This window comes from Dryas octopetala, chromosome 5, assembly GCF_963921425.1.
Source record: "Dryas octopetala chromosome 5, drDryOcto1.1, whole genome shotgun sequence".
Lineage (NCBI taxonomy): Eukaryota > Viridiplantae > Streptophyta > Magnoliopsida > Rosales > Rosaceae > Dryas > Dryas octopetala.
In genome coordinates this window covers 8,984,913-8,997,139 of record NC_141370.1, presented here as the reverse complement: position 1 = coordinate 8,997,139, position 12,227 = coordinate 8,984,913, and the positions used below count along the sequence as shown (strand labels likewise).

Here is a 12,227-nt window from a genome sequence, read left to right as displayed (position 1 = left end):
CCCACTCCAAGATCTCATTTGATTCTTCATCACATGTTGTAGTAGTCTTGTAGACAAAGAGCTAGGGACCACTATACTATATGGCTTGCTAAATTGATCAGTCACCTTTTTTACATATGAATACTATGTTCCACAAATTTCGTTTGGTGCAACTCCAGAAATGATCTACAAAATTAAAATTAAAAATACATGTATATGTGTACGGTGTCGCGGTTCTAATGAGTACTGAAATGTATAGCGGTTGCGATATGGATAGTGAGATGTATAATGGATGAGATCCAGTACGGGGGAAATGCATTTCCACCATTCATATATAATCTAATAGTTGGCATGCAAATCCTTGTATCCTCAATATACTGTATACATAATAGTCTTTTGAATTTTTAGATCTTACAAATAGTCTAACAAACTAATTAGGATCCGAGCGCTTGGTAATGGTATCGAGCACTCGGCAATTACTTTTTTATAATAGCCGACGACTTCTTGCAGGGCTCGACACTGCTTCCTCCACCTAGTTGAAGGTTACATCCGCGACAGGTTTAACTCTTAGGATGTAGAATGAGGCTTCCTAAACCCTCTTAGGATGTAGAATGAGGCTTGTGAAAATTGCATATTAGGTTTTAATACTAGGATTGCCCAAAATTTCAGAATTAAAACTTAACATAAAGCCTACAAATCAGATGCCAAGCTCTCGGGAGAAGAAGAAAAAGATATTGTCAAGCACACGACAGTCACTACCAAGCACTCAGCTTCAAAAATCCATGAAAAAAACATGTGGGCATCCGCCTAAGAGATGGACGTTATATATATATATACATGTCTCTTCTGTTGAAGTATATCTCATCTTAAACATAATGAAGTATGGCTTGTGAGACTCACTCCGTATTATAATTCGATAATCGAAGCTGTCTTTTTTTTAAGTCTCTACACAATGATCATCCTTGCAAAAAATTAGACAAATCGGAAATTGGTTAACAATTTGATTAAAGGGCTATCATTTCAAGTATTTATGGAAGTACTATGTTCGTTTATTTATTCAATTACCATTAGATGTTTTAATGGTTTTCGATTTACCTAATTTTTTATAAGGATGATTCTTGTATAGAGACTTTAAAAATTAACAGTTTCGATCATCGAATTATAATGCGAGGTAGATCTCATATGTCATAACTCATTATGTTTAAGATAAGGTATACCTCAACGAAATGAGCCTATATATATATCCCTTAAAAAGGTTTATTTAAGGGATTTAAGGAAGCTCCCTTTATCTATACACAGGTAAACTTTTTGAATTCAATGAGTTTATTGATCCATATACACATGCATATATCATCACAATTTACCCTAGCAGTACGTCTACAAGTAGGAGTCTATCTAAATAGATTACAAGATAAACTTAATGACAAGAGATTTCCTTGTCACTAGAGGAGTGCTTATCAGAACATGACCATATATGGATTTAACACTTCCCTTCAAACTTGGCAGTCTTGAACAGCTGAGTTTGGACTGAAGCAGGTTAATTTGTTAGAAGAACAACCGTCTAATCAACAAATGGCACAAAGTGAACTCGATGACTATCCAATGCAACTCGTTCACGAACAAAATAAAAATCAAGCTCGATGTGATGTGTATGAGCATGGAAAACATGATTAGCAGCCAGTAGGTATCGCTGATGTTATCACAAAAGAGAAGATTGGGAACAACCAATGATTGTCCAAGTTCATAAAGATGATAACTTAACCAAACTGTTTTAGCACAAGCATATATAATCGAGCAAGAGAGCAATATTCAAACTCAGCACTAGAGCGCGATACTTTAGGCTGCTTTTGGAGCACCATTAAATAAGATTAGAACACGTGAATAAGAGATAGCTTGGAGAGTTGGAGGGGAGCAAACAGAATTCGGTCAACCATTCCAATCAGTGACAGTAAATGCTCGAAGTGTGGGGAACCCATAATTTTGACAAATAAGAATACCAAACTCAAGAGTACGTGCCTTTAATATATCGCAGAATGCGCTTAACCGCAAAAAAATGGGGCTGGTGTGGAGTACTTATATACTGAGCAACATTGTTGACATCATAGGAAATGCCGAGCCTAGTAAGTGTAAGATATTGTAAGCAACCCAGAAGTCGACGATATTCAGAAGGATCATCTATATTCGAGGGTGGAGATTTAGCGACAATAGGTGTACATGGTTTACACTAAACCATGACTACATTTAAGAATATTTGGTGTATATTTGATTTGAGGGACATGTAAGCCATCAGGAACGATAGTGACCTCCAATTCAAGAAAATAACTTAATGAACCCAAATCTTTAATATCAAATTCACAAAGCAAAGATTGAATGAAAGAGGGAAGTAGAGAAGAGTAACTCCCGGTATGGACAATAATGGACGATGTCATCGACATATAATAATAAGATCTGAACTTGATTATGTGACCAAAGGATGAACAAATAGGAATTAGCCTTGCTTTGCGAAAAACTAAAACGTAGGAGAAAGGAGCTATAGCGGGAACCATGCATGTGGTGCTTGTTTGAGGTTGTATAAAGCTTTTTGAAGCTTACAAACATAGTGTGGGTGTTGAGGATCAATAAAGTTCGGAGGTTGGGACATATAAACGTCCTCTTGTAAGAAACCATGTCGGAATACATTCTTGACATCAAGTTGTCTTATGGACCAACCCTTAGTGACTGCGATAGTGGCAGGTTTAACAAGAGGACTAAAAGTCTTATCATAATCGAGTTCAGGCTGTTAGTGGAAGCCTTTGGCAACAAGCTGGACCTTGTGACGCTCAATATATGGTGCCATTAAGTTACGTTTAATCTGGAATACTCATTTGTAATCCATTGTATTCTGAGATGGTGAGGGAGGAATAAGAGGATCAGTTGGAGGGGATTGTTACAGATGATCAAGGGCAGGAGCAGGGTCATGCACAAGAAACAATTCAATCTTAATGGTGGGGGAAGAGGAAGAGGTGACCTCGCAGTTGGCAAAGGGGAAGGTCTACTCATCAAAGATTACATGCCGAAAGACATATACCCGCTAAGAAAATGGATTAAGACACCTGTATCTTTTAGGCTACAAGTTGTAAATTCCGGTTAATATAAGGGACAATTTTATAAGAATTAAGAACCCTTAAATTAATCAAATGGCACATAAAGAGCTCATAATTTCAGAGTTAAAACTAACATACATTCTCCATAAGCTTCATTCTACACTATAGGGTGAACATGTCAGTGAATGGGGTAAAAAACGGGACGAGAAATAAAATGAGTTTGGGTGAAATTTTTTATTTTTAAGGGTTAGTTATTTAAAACGGGTTATTAGGTGGTACACAATTAATGTAAGATTCAAAAGAGAAAAGAGGAGCCTAAAGGTCTGAATAGTCAAGGAAAGGTGGAAAATTTAATATAGCACTAATAACAGTAACAAACATGGCAAAATATACTTATCCCAGACCTTGAAGAATAGCAATGACTAAATCCGCATTCGAAATTGTGAGAATGTGGAAGGTTTTGAGGAGTAGCTCAAAACATTTTGAGCTACTCCCCATATTACCAATTGGTTTTGGGATGTATGTTTAGATTTCTTTAGAAATAGGTTTGTCCCTTAATTGAAAAGTATGCTCAATATTAAGGCCTAGTTTGGTATTGTTGTGCTGTGAAAATAATCAATTTCAAAAGTACCGTCAGAATAATCAAATGTGAATTAAAACAGTTAAGTGTTTGTTAGAATGTATTTTTAAAAGTGTTGTCGATCTAAATAGCAGTTTGCATGTGTTTGATAAATATAGGTACCGAAGTGCAGTGGTTATATATAATGACTAAAGTAGACATGATGCAAAAAATGATGTTTTAGTCATTTGCTTGTTAAAAAGAGGTTCACCTTTGCATATGTACATTTTTTACCCTAAAGAGTTTTCTTAATTTTCAATAGCTAAAAACGAATATCAACCATAAACAGATAACAAGTTAAAGTTAAAGACTTGCTCTCTGGTTTCAATACATACATAATTTGTATATCATAATTCATTATCTTAACAACTTTAGCTTGTTATGTTTAGGTGTATGGAAATTAAGTATGTTCTCTCTATCATCAATAACAAAGAGTACTAATGATAGTACTTGGTTTCTGTGCAACAAAGAAATCTAATAGAAAAGAGTTCTAATGTTGTAATAGCAAAAAAATTTAATGTTATATATGCAGACTTAAAATCAAAACTGAAAGTTTGTATTAGGTAAATTATCTACCTAATTAACTTGATTAAAACCACAGTCAGTAATCGGATCCAAATTTTTGTTTATGTGATGACTCAGCGACTAATCAAACAGACACAACTTTGACGACACAGTGACAAAAATCTGAAGACACAAATTGACACTTGTAAGTCAAAATATAACTTTTGTAAACAACACAAATCAAACATACCAAAGGATCAAGTGACAACCTATACACCATCACAGTAGGCATCCCAGTGTTATCCACAACTACAGTGGTGTGTGATTAGCTAAATAGTTCTATATGACATATAACAATATCAAACATATAAATTCAATGCAAATTTGTGTTTAAAAGATGAGTGAGTCAGTAAACATAACAACACAAAATGGACACAGAGGCATACAAGATGTTCACCCAGAAAAACCACAAAGGGTAAAAACTGGGGGTCTTTTTCAGCTGACCGAGCAATCCACTATATAGGAGGTTCAATACAAAAGGAGCATACAACACACAAGCTCAATCACTAAGTCCTAAACTAGGTGGCAGCTTCTTACCCCTTTATGCAACTTCCAAAAGCAAGGCAATCGGTCATTCATGAAGAAGGCAGCTCAAACTCCAAGCTCATCAACCCATGACACCGATTCATACCAAGCACAGCAGATTCTTCAATGTATGAACATGATATGCAAATTTGGATTCTTTAAAAATCAGTCTTCTAAAGTAAAAGACATGAAAAGGCTAATGGAGAATCCTTAATCTAAAATCTAAATGATAGTGTTTATGAATATGTGAAAAAATTTAGAACAATACTCAAACCCATTCAGATTTTAGAGGGTGAAAAAACTGTTAGGATCAGTTAGTTTTATTATTTTAGCTTAGACAGATGTCACATTCTTATTAGTTAGTTTTTTGTAGTCTGTTAAGTCTGTTCGTGTTTGACCTCCATATAAAAGGTCTTGTCCTGTACATTTTTGATCAGTTCAGTAATTCTACATACAATAGAATATATTTTCATTTCTAAAACTTTCTCAAATTCTTGCAAACTATTAAAAACAAGTTAAGAAAATCATTTAGTTTTTGAAAATCAAAAGCGTTTTCTTACTTGAAAGGATGAGCACACACACAAAAAGCCCAATACCCACAGAAAATATGCTTATCAACCCACTTAGAAAAAGCTAGACCATTACACCCATGTACCCCGTACAACACACACACGCACTCACCATGTCTGCCCGTGCCACATGGAAGCCAATCAATGGTTGTCTGCAAGAGACAAATACAGGGTATATTCTTTTTGTCCTAGAGAGGTATCATAGTACAACTGAGGATAAGAATGTGGAGCTGTGAAATCAGTTATTTCTTTATTTTGCAAAATTCAGAAATGAGGAAGAAGATGAATAATGCTGAGGTATATGAGTGAGAGGCGTGGAAATGATGAGAAGCAAGACCTGATCAGATTGATTCAGTGAAGGAACTAATTCATGTGTTGTGCACATGCATGTTTAGAAAAACAGAAAATAGGCTTTAAGAAACAAATCCCTAAATGGTCCACTGAAGTGACACAATCATTTAAGTGTTAAAACTGTACGTGAAGAACATTATCCTTATGATCAGTAAATGACTAGTCAAATAGACACAAAACTGTTTTTCGTGAAATGCATGAAGTGCAGTATACCTTAGATCTTTTTGCATTGCAACTTCATTCTTGATTTCTTCAACACAAGTGATCTTACCCTTAATTCTAGCCTAGAGCTTGTGAGTGAATAATTAAAAATAAATACAATAATTTTGACAAAGAAAAAGCCAATTCAAAATCCTAGAAACTAACAAAAACCATACTATTTGCACCCACCCATATATAGACATCATGTTAATTTATATCTTTTTAACTTTTGATTAGAGGTAAATGTCTGTGCCTTTTGTTTTTCCGTTTGTTTCATAAAGCAATTTGTTTTATTTCTTCTTGATTTCTGGGTTTGTGTTGCTGGGCTTTTGGCTCTGCTTGGGTCACCATAAGAAAGGTATTTCCTTGGGTTTATGTTTACAATAAAGAGAATTTGAGTAGTGTAGCGAGATGAAATAGAATACAGAGCACAAGTATTTTGAACAGAAAAAATTAAACAATATATAGATATATTAAACCCTAAAATTAAAGAGAAGGAAAGAATTAACAATTAAAAAAAAAATTCCTGGGTTTTGTTGCTCTTGGAAAGTAGAAGAACTTCAATAACAGTAAAGAAGAAGAAGATAGCATATATAAATTGTGGGAAATAACAAGGACAATATGGGTATTTCAAATAATTCATTAAACCCATCACCGGTTCATTTCACTTCTCCTCAAAGTGAATTTCAAAAGCTACCTTTTAGCAGCTTATTAAAATCTCTGTGGTTGGTGCACGTACTGCTGTGAAATAAATCAGTTATTTATTCTTTAACCAAACGGGCTTTGGATCAATTACTTTTAATATAAATGATTTTATCTCTAAATAAGCAATAACGGGGCCTTAAGATTAGGCTAATTTAAAATGAGGAAGGGCAGAGTTACCATCTAGTCCCTTTGAACTGTAATAGGCAATATATTCTCCTACATGAGTTTCCCTGTATATAGGTAAATTGGCAGAGAGAAGCTCCTTAATTGGCCCATATGGTGTAAATCTCCGTGAGGTACTTGGATAGAAAAAACATGCAGCTGATATCCTGGGCCCCACCCGTCCAGCCAGCACCCTGTGCTCCACACTTTTGAACTTGTCATTAGTGATTAGCTGCACATGAACAACAACAACATGATGTAATTAAACATAAGTGACCATAAGCTCCCATGCAAGATGATTTGGACCTTATCAACAAAGAAAATTGTAAGAGTAAAACTTTCATATAACGGATAGGGATGAAGATATAAATTTTTTAAGGGGTAACTCCAATATATAATATAAAGAGAAAAAGATCATTTTCTATTGATTTATGAGATAAAAGGACTAATAAGAAACATAAGAGCAACCCAAGTACCTAGTACTAAAAACTCCTACTAAACATGACTACAATACTAAAAACTCTCTATAAATAAGAATGTTCACACATTTTGGTCAATTTAATAAAAAGGCATGTGGGACCACCTTTGGTCAACATGGGTATGCGTCCACTAGGCCTAGTGGTCCCGCTAACGAGTGTATCCATTTATTATGTGATAAATACTTTGATTTCAAAAGATAGATAACAAATGTATTCATTCACTGCTGTTATTAAGTGGCTTTAGCACATAATGTGATAATAGACATATATAATGCATACACCCGTGATAGATAATTCAATTTCAAAAACAGTAATTCTAATACTATTGTTTAGGAATTAGGATAATGAAGCTAACCTGCATAAAATCACCAATATTGGCGACCAGTGCTCCAGGTGTTGGGGGAACCTCAACCCAGTGACCTTGATGGAGGACTTGCAGGCCACCTATACAGTCTTGCAAGAGAATGGTTAATGCAGATGGATCCGAATGCTTGGTTGTGCCTATGGTCAGCTCTGGTTCTGGACATGTTGGGTAATAGTGGCACACCAGATTTTCAGCCTTCATGCACTCTATGCGTCCCAAGTAGTCACTGCTAAGCCCCAAGGCCTCTGACAACAGAAATGATAGTACCTCTCTCAGGTTTATCAAGTGCTTCATGTATTCCAGCACTGCCTGCCTGTGAATCAAACCAATTAAAACTCCATGTTATGATTGTATGTATGTAGAGGGCAACTTAATCTCTCTTCCGATCCATCCAGTTTAACAACATTTCATGTTATTTGACTTTTAGTTGACTTGTTAGGATAATTTGACATCGTTATATGGACAGTCTAGTAACACCATACTATGTTATATAGTGTCAATCTGAACTATATATTGTAACTACTGACTAGGTGAAAACTGAAAAGCAGTCTAGCAATTGATACGCTATGTTAGATTGTCAGCAACCTGAAATGTTTCTTTTTTTGATACACAAAAGTATATTCAAGCAAACAGAAACTACACAAACCAAGTAGAAAACTCTGCAACCGAGACACACAAACAGTAAGCCTACCAAGATGGCAACACAAACAACAGCAAGCCTACCAAGATTCAGACTATCAATATGAATCATTTATTAGGTGAAGGAATTGTTTAAGGAGAAGAGTACCTGCAAACCAAAGGAAAAGCCTCAGGGTGAATTGGACCATCCGTGAAATCAAATCCAACTGTGTCCCTCCAATTTGCTGTTTTCGATACCAACAGATCTCCATTGCAGTAAAATCTCACTTTTTGCTTAGATTCGCGAGAATACCACTCCAACTTCTCCTCCTTTGGTAGCTCATGAAATTGTCGAATTGCTTCCAACAGATTGTGTATAACCCTGTCTGGAACTCCATGATTAACCATCTGAAAGAAACCCCATGTCTCTGATGCCTCACGAATTTCCTCGACAATCTGAACGCGTTGTTGGCAATTCTCAAACCCATCAAGATTTATAATTGGCACCTGGAAGTGAAGGTTGCTACTTGCTGTGCTTGAATTTGAGGAGCTCTCTGCAGCATGTGGATGGATTAGGAACCTGGGAACCTTTGTCACCCCTGAGTCCACAAGCCCTTTAACTCCTGCTTTCGTTTCATCGAAATCCTTCACTTCCTTGGCTCTGTCATAAAAGTCTGATCCAATATCTTCCATCGTCTTAGCAGTTTGTTTTGGGTGTTCAATTGGTGAAAAGAAATGGAGGGCTGCACAAGATGCTTGTCTTCAATCACTAAAAGAGCAGATAGATGCCACCATTTTAAAATTGTGGGAAGACGTGAATCCTTAGAAGTCTCTAGGGAGGAGGTATCAAACTCCACCGTTTCTTGAATTTTATTAGAGTCGTGGACTTTTTGAATACTAATAGTCTTTTTTTTTTTTTTGGTCGAAAGAAGATTCATAAGCCACAAAGGCAGAAAAAGGGCAAAACAACAGGAGAGACAAGAGGGGGGAAGGAACCCAGCCCTCAGGCCACGCAAAAGAAAAAGAAAACAGACGAGCTCCAGAAGTGTCCAACTTGAAGTTGGGAACTACCCTCAGGTGGTTGAATAGACAACAATATTGACCATTTTTCAACTTAAGGTGGTTGAAGTTTCCACCCACCTTAGATAAATACTTGAAGTTTTCATTTTCAACTTAGAAGGTTAAATTTATTAACCTTACATAACTTTTTCTCTTCTATTTGTAGGCTTTAATACACTAAATTTCTGAATTGAAAGTGGGAAGAAAAGATGAGCTTAAGAAACCCATGGAAACAGGGTGTCCTTATCAATTTTGTTAAAATTGAGTTTTATGCTTTTAACCACACATCTTTGTTTAATGTTTTAAAACAAAAAAATAAGTCACTTGTAGCCTTATTATAGACCTAGGAACATGTGTTTAATTAACGGTTTGGAATTGAAAGAAATGAAAAACAAAGAAAAATGAAAAATCAGGAAATTTTTTTCAGAAAATTTCAGTTTCGTATGGCCTCCTTTTGGGCCTTATAACTAGAGTTTCAACCGTTTATTTTTCATGATTTTTATATGGTTGTAAAAATGTGTTTCAGATCTTTAAACTGAGTATACGTTTTCATAATTTGATGAAGATTTGATAGGTTAAAAGTCGAGCCAAATTTGAGATAAAAACTAAAAAAAATTCTAGAAAACAGGGGCTGTTGAAGAAGATGATGAATAGTGACTGGTCAGTGACCCCCACAAGCACCACCGGTGCTTGGAGGCGCGTGTAGCGGTTTCCGGCGACCCCAACCACTCATTTTGCTCCTCTTAATTTTAATTTTTGAATTATATTAATTCAATGGTATAACTTTTTAGAACCATCCAAAAAACCAAAAGAAAGAGTGTGACTAACACCCTCTTCACATAGTGGAGAAAATATAGTTTTTACACTAATCAAATTGTTTCTAAATTAGTGTTTTATTTGTTGAATAGTTCCAAACACATAGGAGATCGAATCAACATAGAGCATTTACAAGTCCGAACTTCTTCAACGACGTTGAGGTAGGTCGTACCCAAGAATTGGCCTATATAAATACATAATTGTTTGTGTAGAAATATTTGATGAATTTTTGTATTATTCTTACACCGTTCGTTTATGATATGATATAAGTTTAATTTCAGGTTGTTTGTTATCAGTTATAAATGTATATATACAGGTCCTTGTGAGCATTACTCCATTTGAGTACTTGTTTTGAGTAATTTGGATATGATTCATATCATGAAATACATGTACATCATTTAAGTTATATGTGCATGGATGGTGGAATTAAATTGTGTTACGAAGGACACTAAGAAAAAGTGGATGTCTTAGTAGTCTTGTTGATATTGGTACTAAGAGAAAGTGGATGGCTTAGTGACCAACAAAAAGGGAAGGAAGAAGAATTAAATGAAATCAATTGAGATTATGGGAATAATGAGTGTTGAAATATTTATAAGGTATTCGGGGCCAAATTGGTAAAATGCATGATATGGAATGTGCGGGTCTATTCACTTTATATATAGGTCAACAAGGTTAGTAAGGGAGTGTGTTCATACATGCATTAGCATGCATTTTGGTTATTCCATGTATGATATTAATAATCGGCCAAGAGGAACTAAAAGTCCCTACTGAGCCTTAAAAGCTCATGCTGTTAACAGTTGATGTATGTGATAATCCTCATACCTAAGAGAGGAATTATACAAGTGATGCCTAAGAAATGTTTGAATTATGATGTTTGCTGCTGGATTATAATATTTGCTGCTTGAACTAAATTATGTAATATACAATAGTGTAGCTTAAACTACACATACTCTAATCTTATTTATAACATAGATACTTTGTTTTTCGTAAGGGAATTTGGTATTATTTTATTATGTCATAATTGAAGGAATTTTCTTTGAAATATGGCATAATTCACACTTCAATTCTATTTCTAAATTTACTTCTAAAATTGGGGTATGGATTGGATTATTTACTTTCCAATTACGCTTGACTGTATTGGACTAGATTATTCTTATGGATTATGCTAAACTTGTGTTGGACTGGAGTAAGTTGGACTAAATGTTATCTTATGTTTGATGTTGTGTCAGATTATGAAGCTGGATAAACCAAATAGCGCGCACTGTCTTGTGTTTGCATTGGTGCATGACCGAATTAAGCTATAATTATTTTAATTTTTAAATTAATAAAAAAATTTAATTATGAATTATTTTTAAATATAGTTTCAAGGCCTAAAATAATTAATTTTATTTATTTATTTTATTAAATAACATGTTATTTAATGACAATCCACATCTATGCAAGGAGTAAAATTTCGGATTTTGCAGAAAATTTGATGAATTTTAAATTTCGACAAAAATTAGACAGAAACAACGGAAATTACTATCAAAATACGAAATTTTTGAATGAAACTTTACTATATGTTTATTTAACATATTATCTACTACATTGATAAAAAATATTGAAGAAACCAAATTATATAGTAGGTTTCATGAGATATAATATTAATATAATGCGCACTGGAGGCAACTACTGTTAAATAAAATTAGTATAATGAATAAATAAAATTAGTATATTCTTTATACTTTATAATCTATATACTAAACCCTATATACTCTATAATCTATATTCTATATTTTTTAGGATATTGTATAAGATATTAGGGTTTAGGCCCTTTATGATATTTTTAATTATTTTTTATACAGAAATGTATTAAGGTTTAGGGTTTAAAAACAACTAAACGAAACCCCAAAAGAGCCGAACCAAACAAAACTTCAAATCTTTTTTTTTTTCTTTCCAATTGCCCAAAGGCCCCAAATCTCAATCAAGCCTAAACTTTTTTTTTTCTTTCCTTCATTTTCCTCCCGTGACTCTCTCTTCTTCTTCCCTCTCATTTCTCTCTCCCAGCCATTGCCACAGACTCGCATCACAGTCTTCTCTCTCCTCCCTCTCCCTCTCCAATCTCTCCCTCCTTAGCTTCCTCCTTCCCCAATC

The 12,227-nt window shown here is 34.7% G+C and overlaps 1 protein-coding gene across 1 annotated transcript; it reads right to left on the bottom strand.

Annotated features, from left to right (window-relative positions):
- Window positions 1–6,469: 6,469 nt before the first annotated feature.
- Window positions 6,470–9,160, bottom strand: LOC147284041 (1-aminocyclopropane-1-carboxylate oxidase homolog 1-like). Its single transcript, XM_086244458.1, has 3 exons — window positions 8,389–9,160; window positions 7,593–7,914; window positions 6,470–6,990 (listed from the first exon to the last, which is right to left on the bottom strand). Exons 1-3 carry the CDS (start codon window positions 8,910–8,912, stop codon window positions 6,739–6,741), a joined length of 1,098 nt encoding a protein of 365 aa, XP_086100584.1. The 5' UTR covers window positions 8,913–9,160; the 3' UTR covers window positions 6,470–6,738.
- Window positions 9,161–12,227: the final 3,067 nt, after the last annotated feature.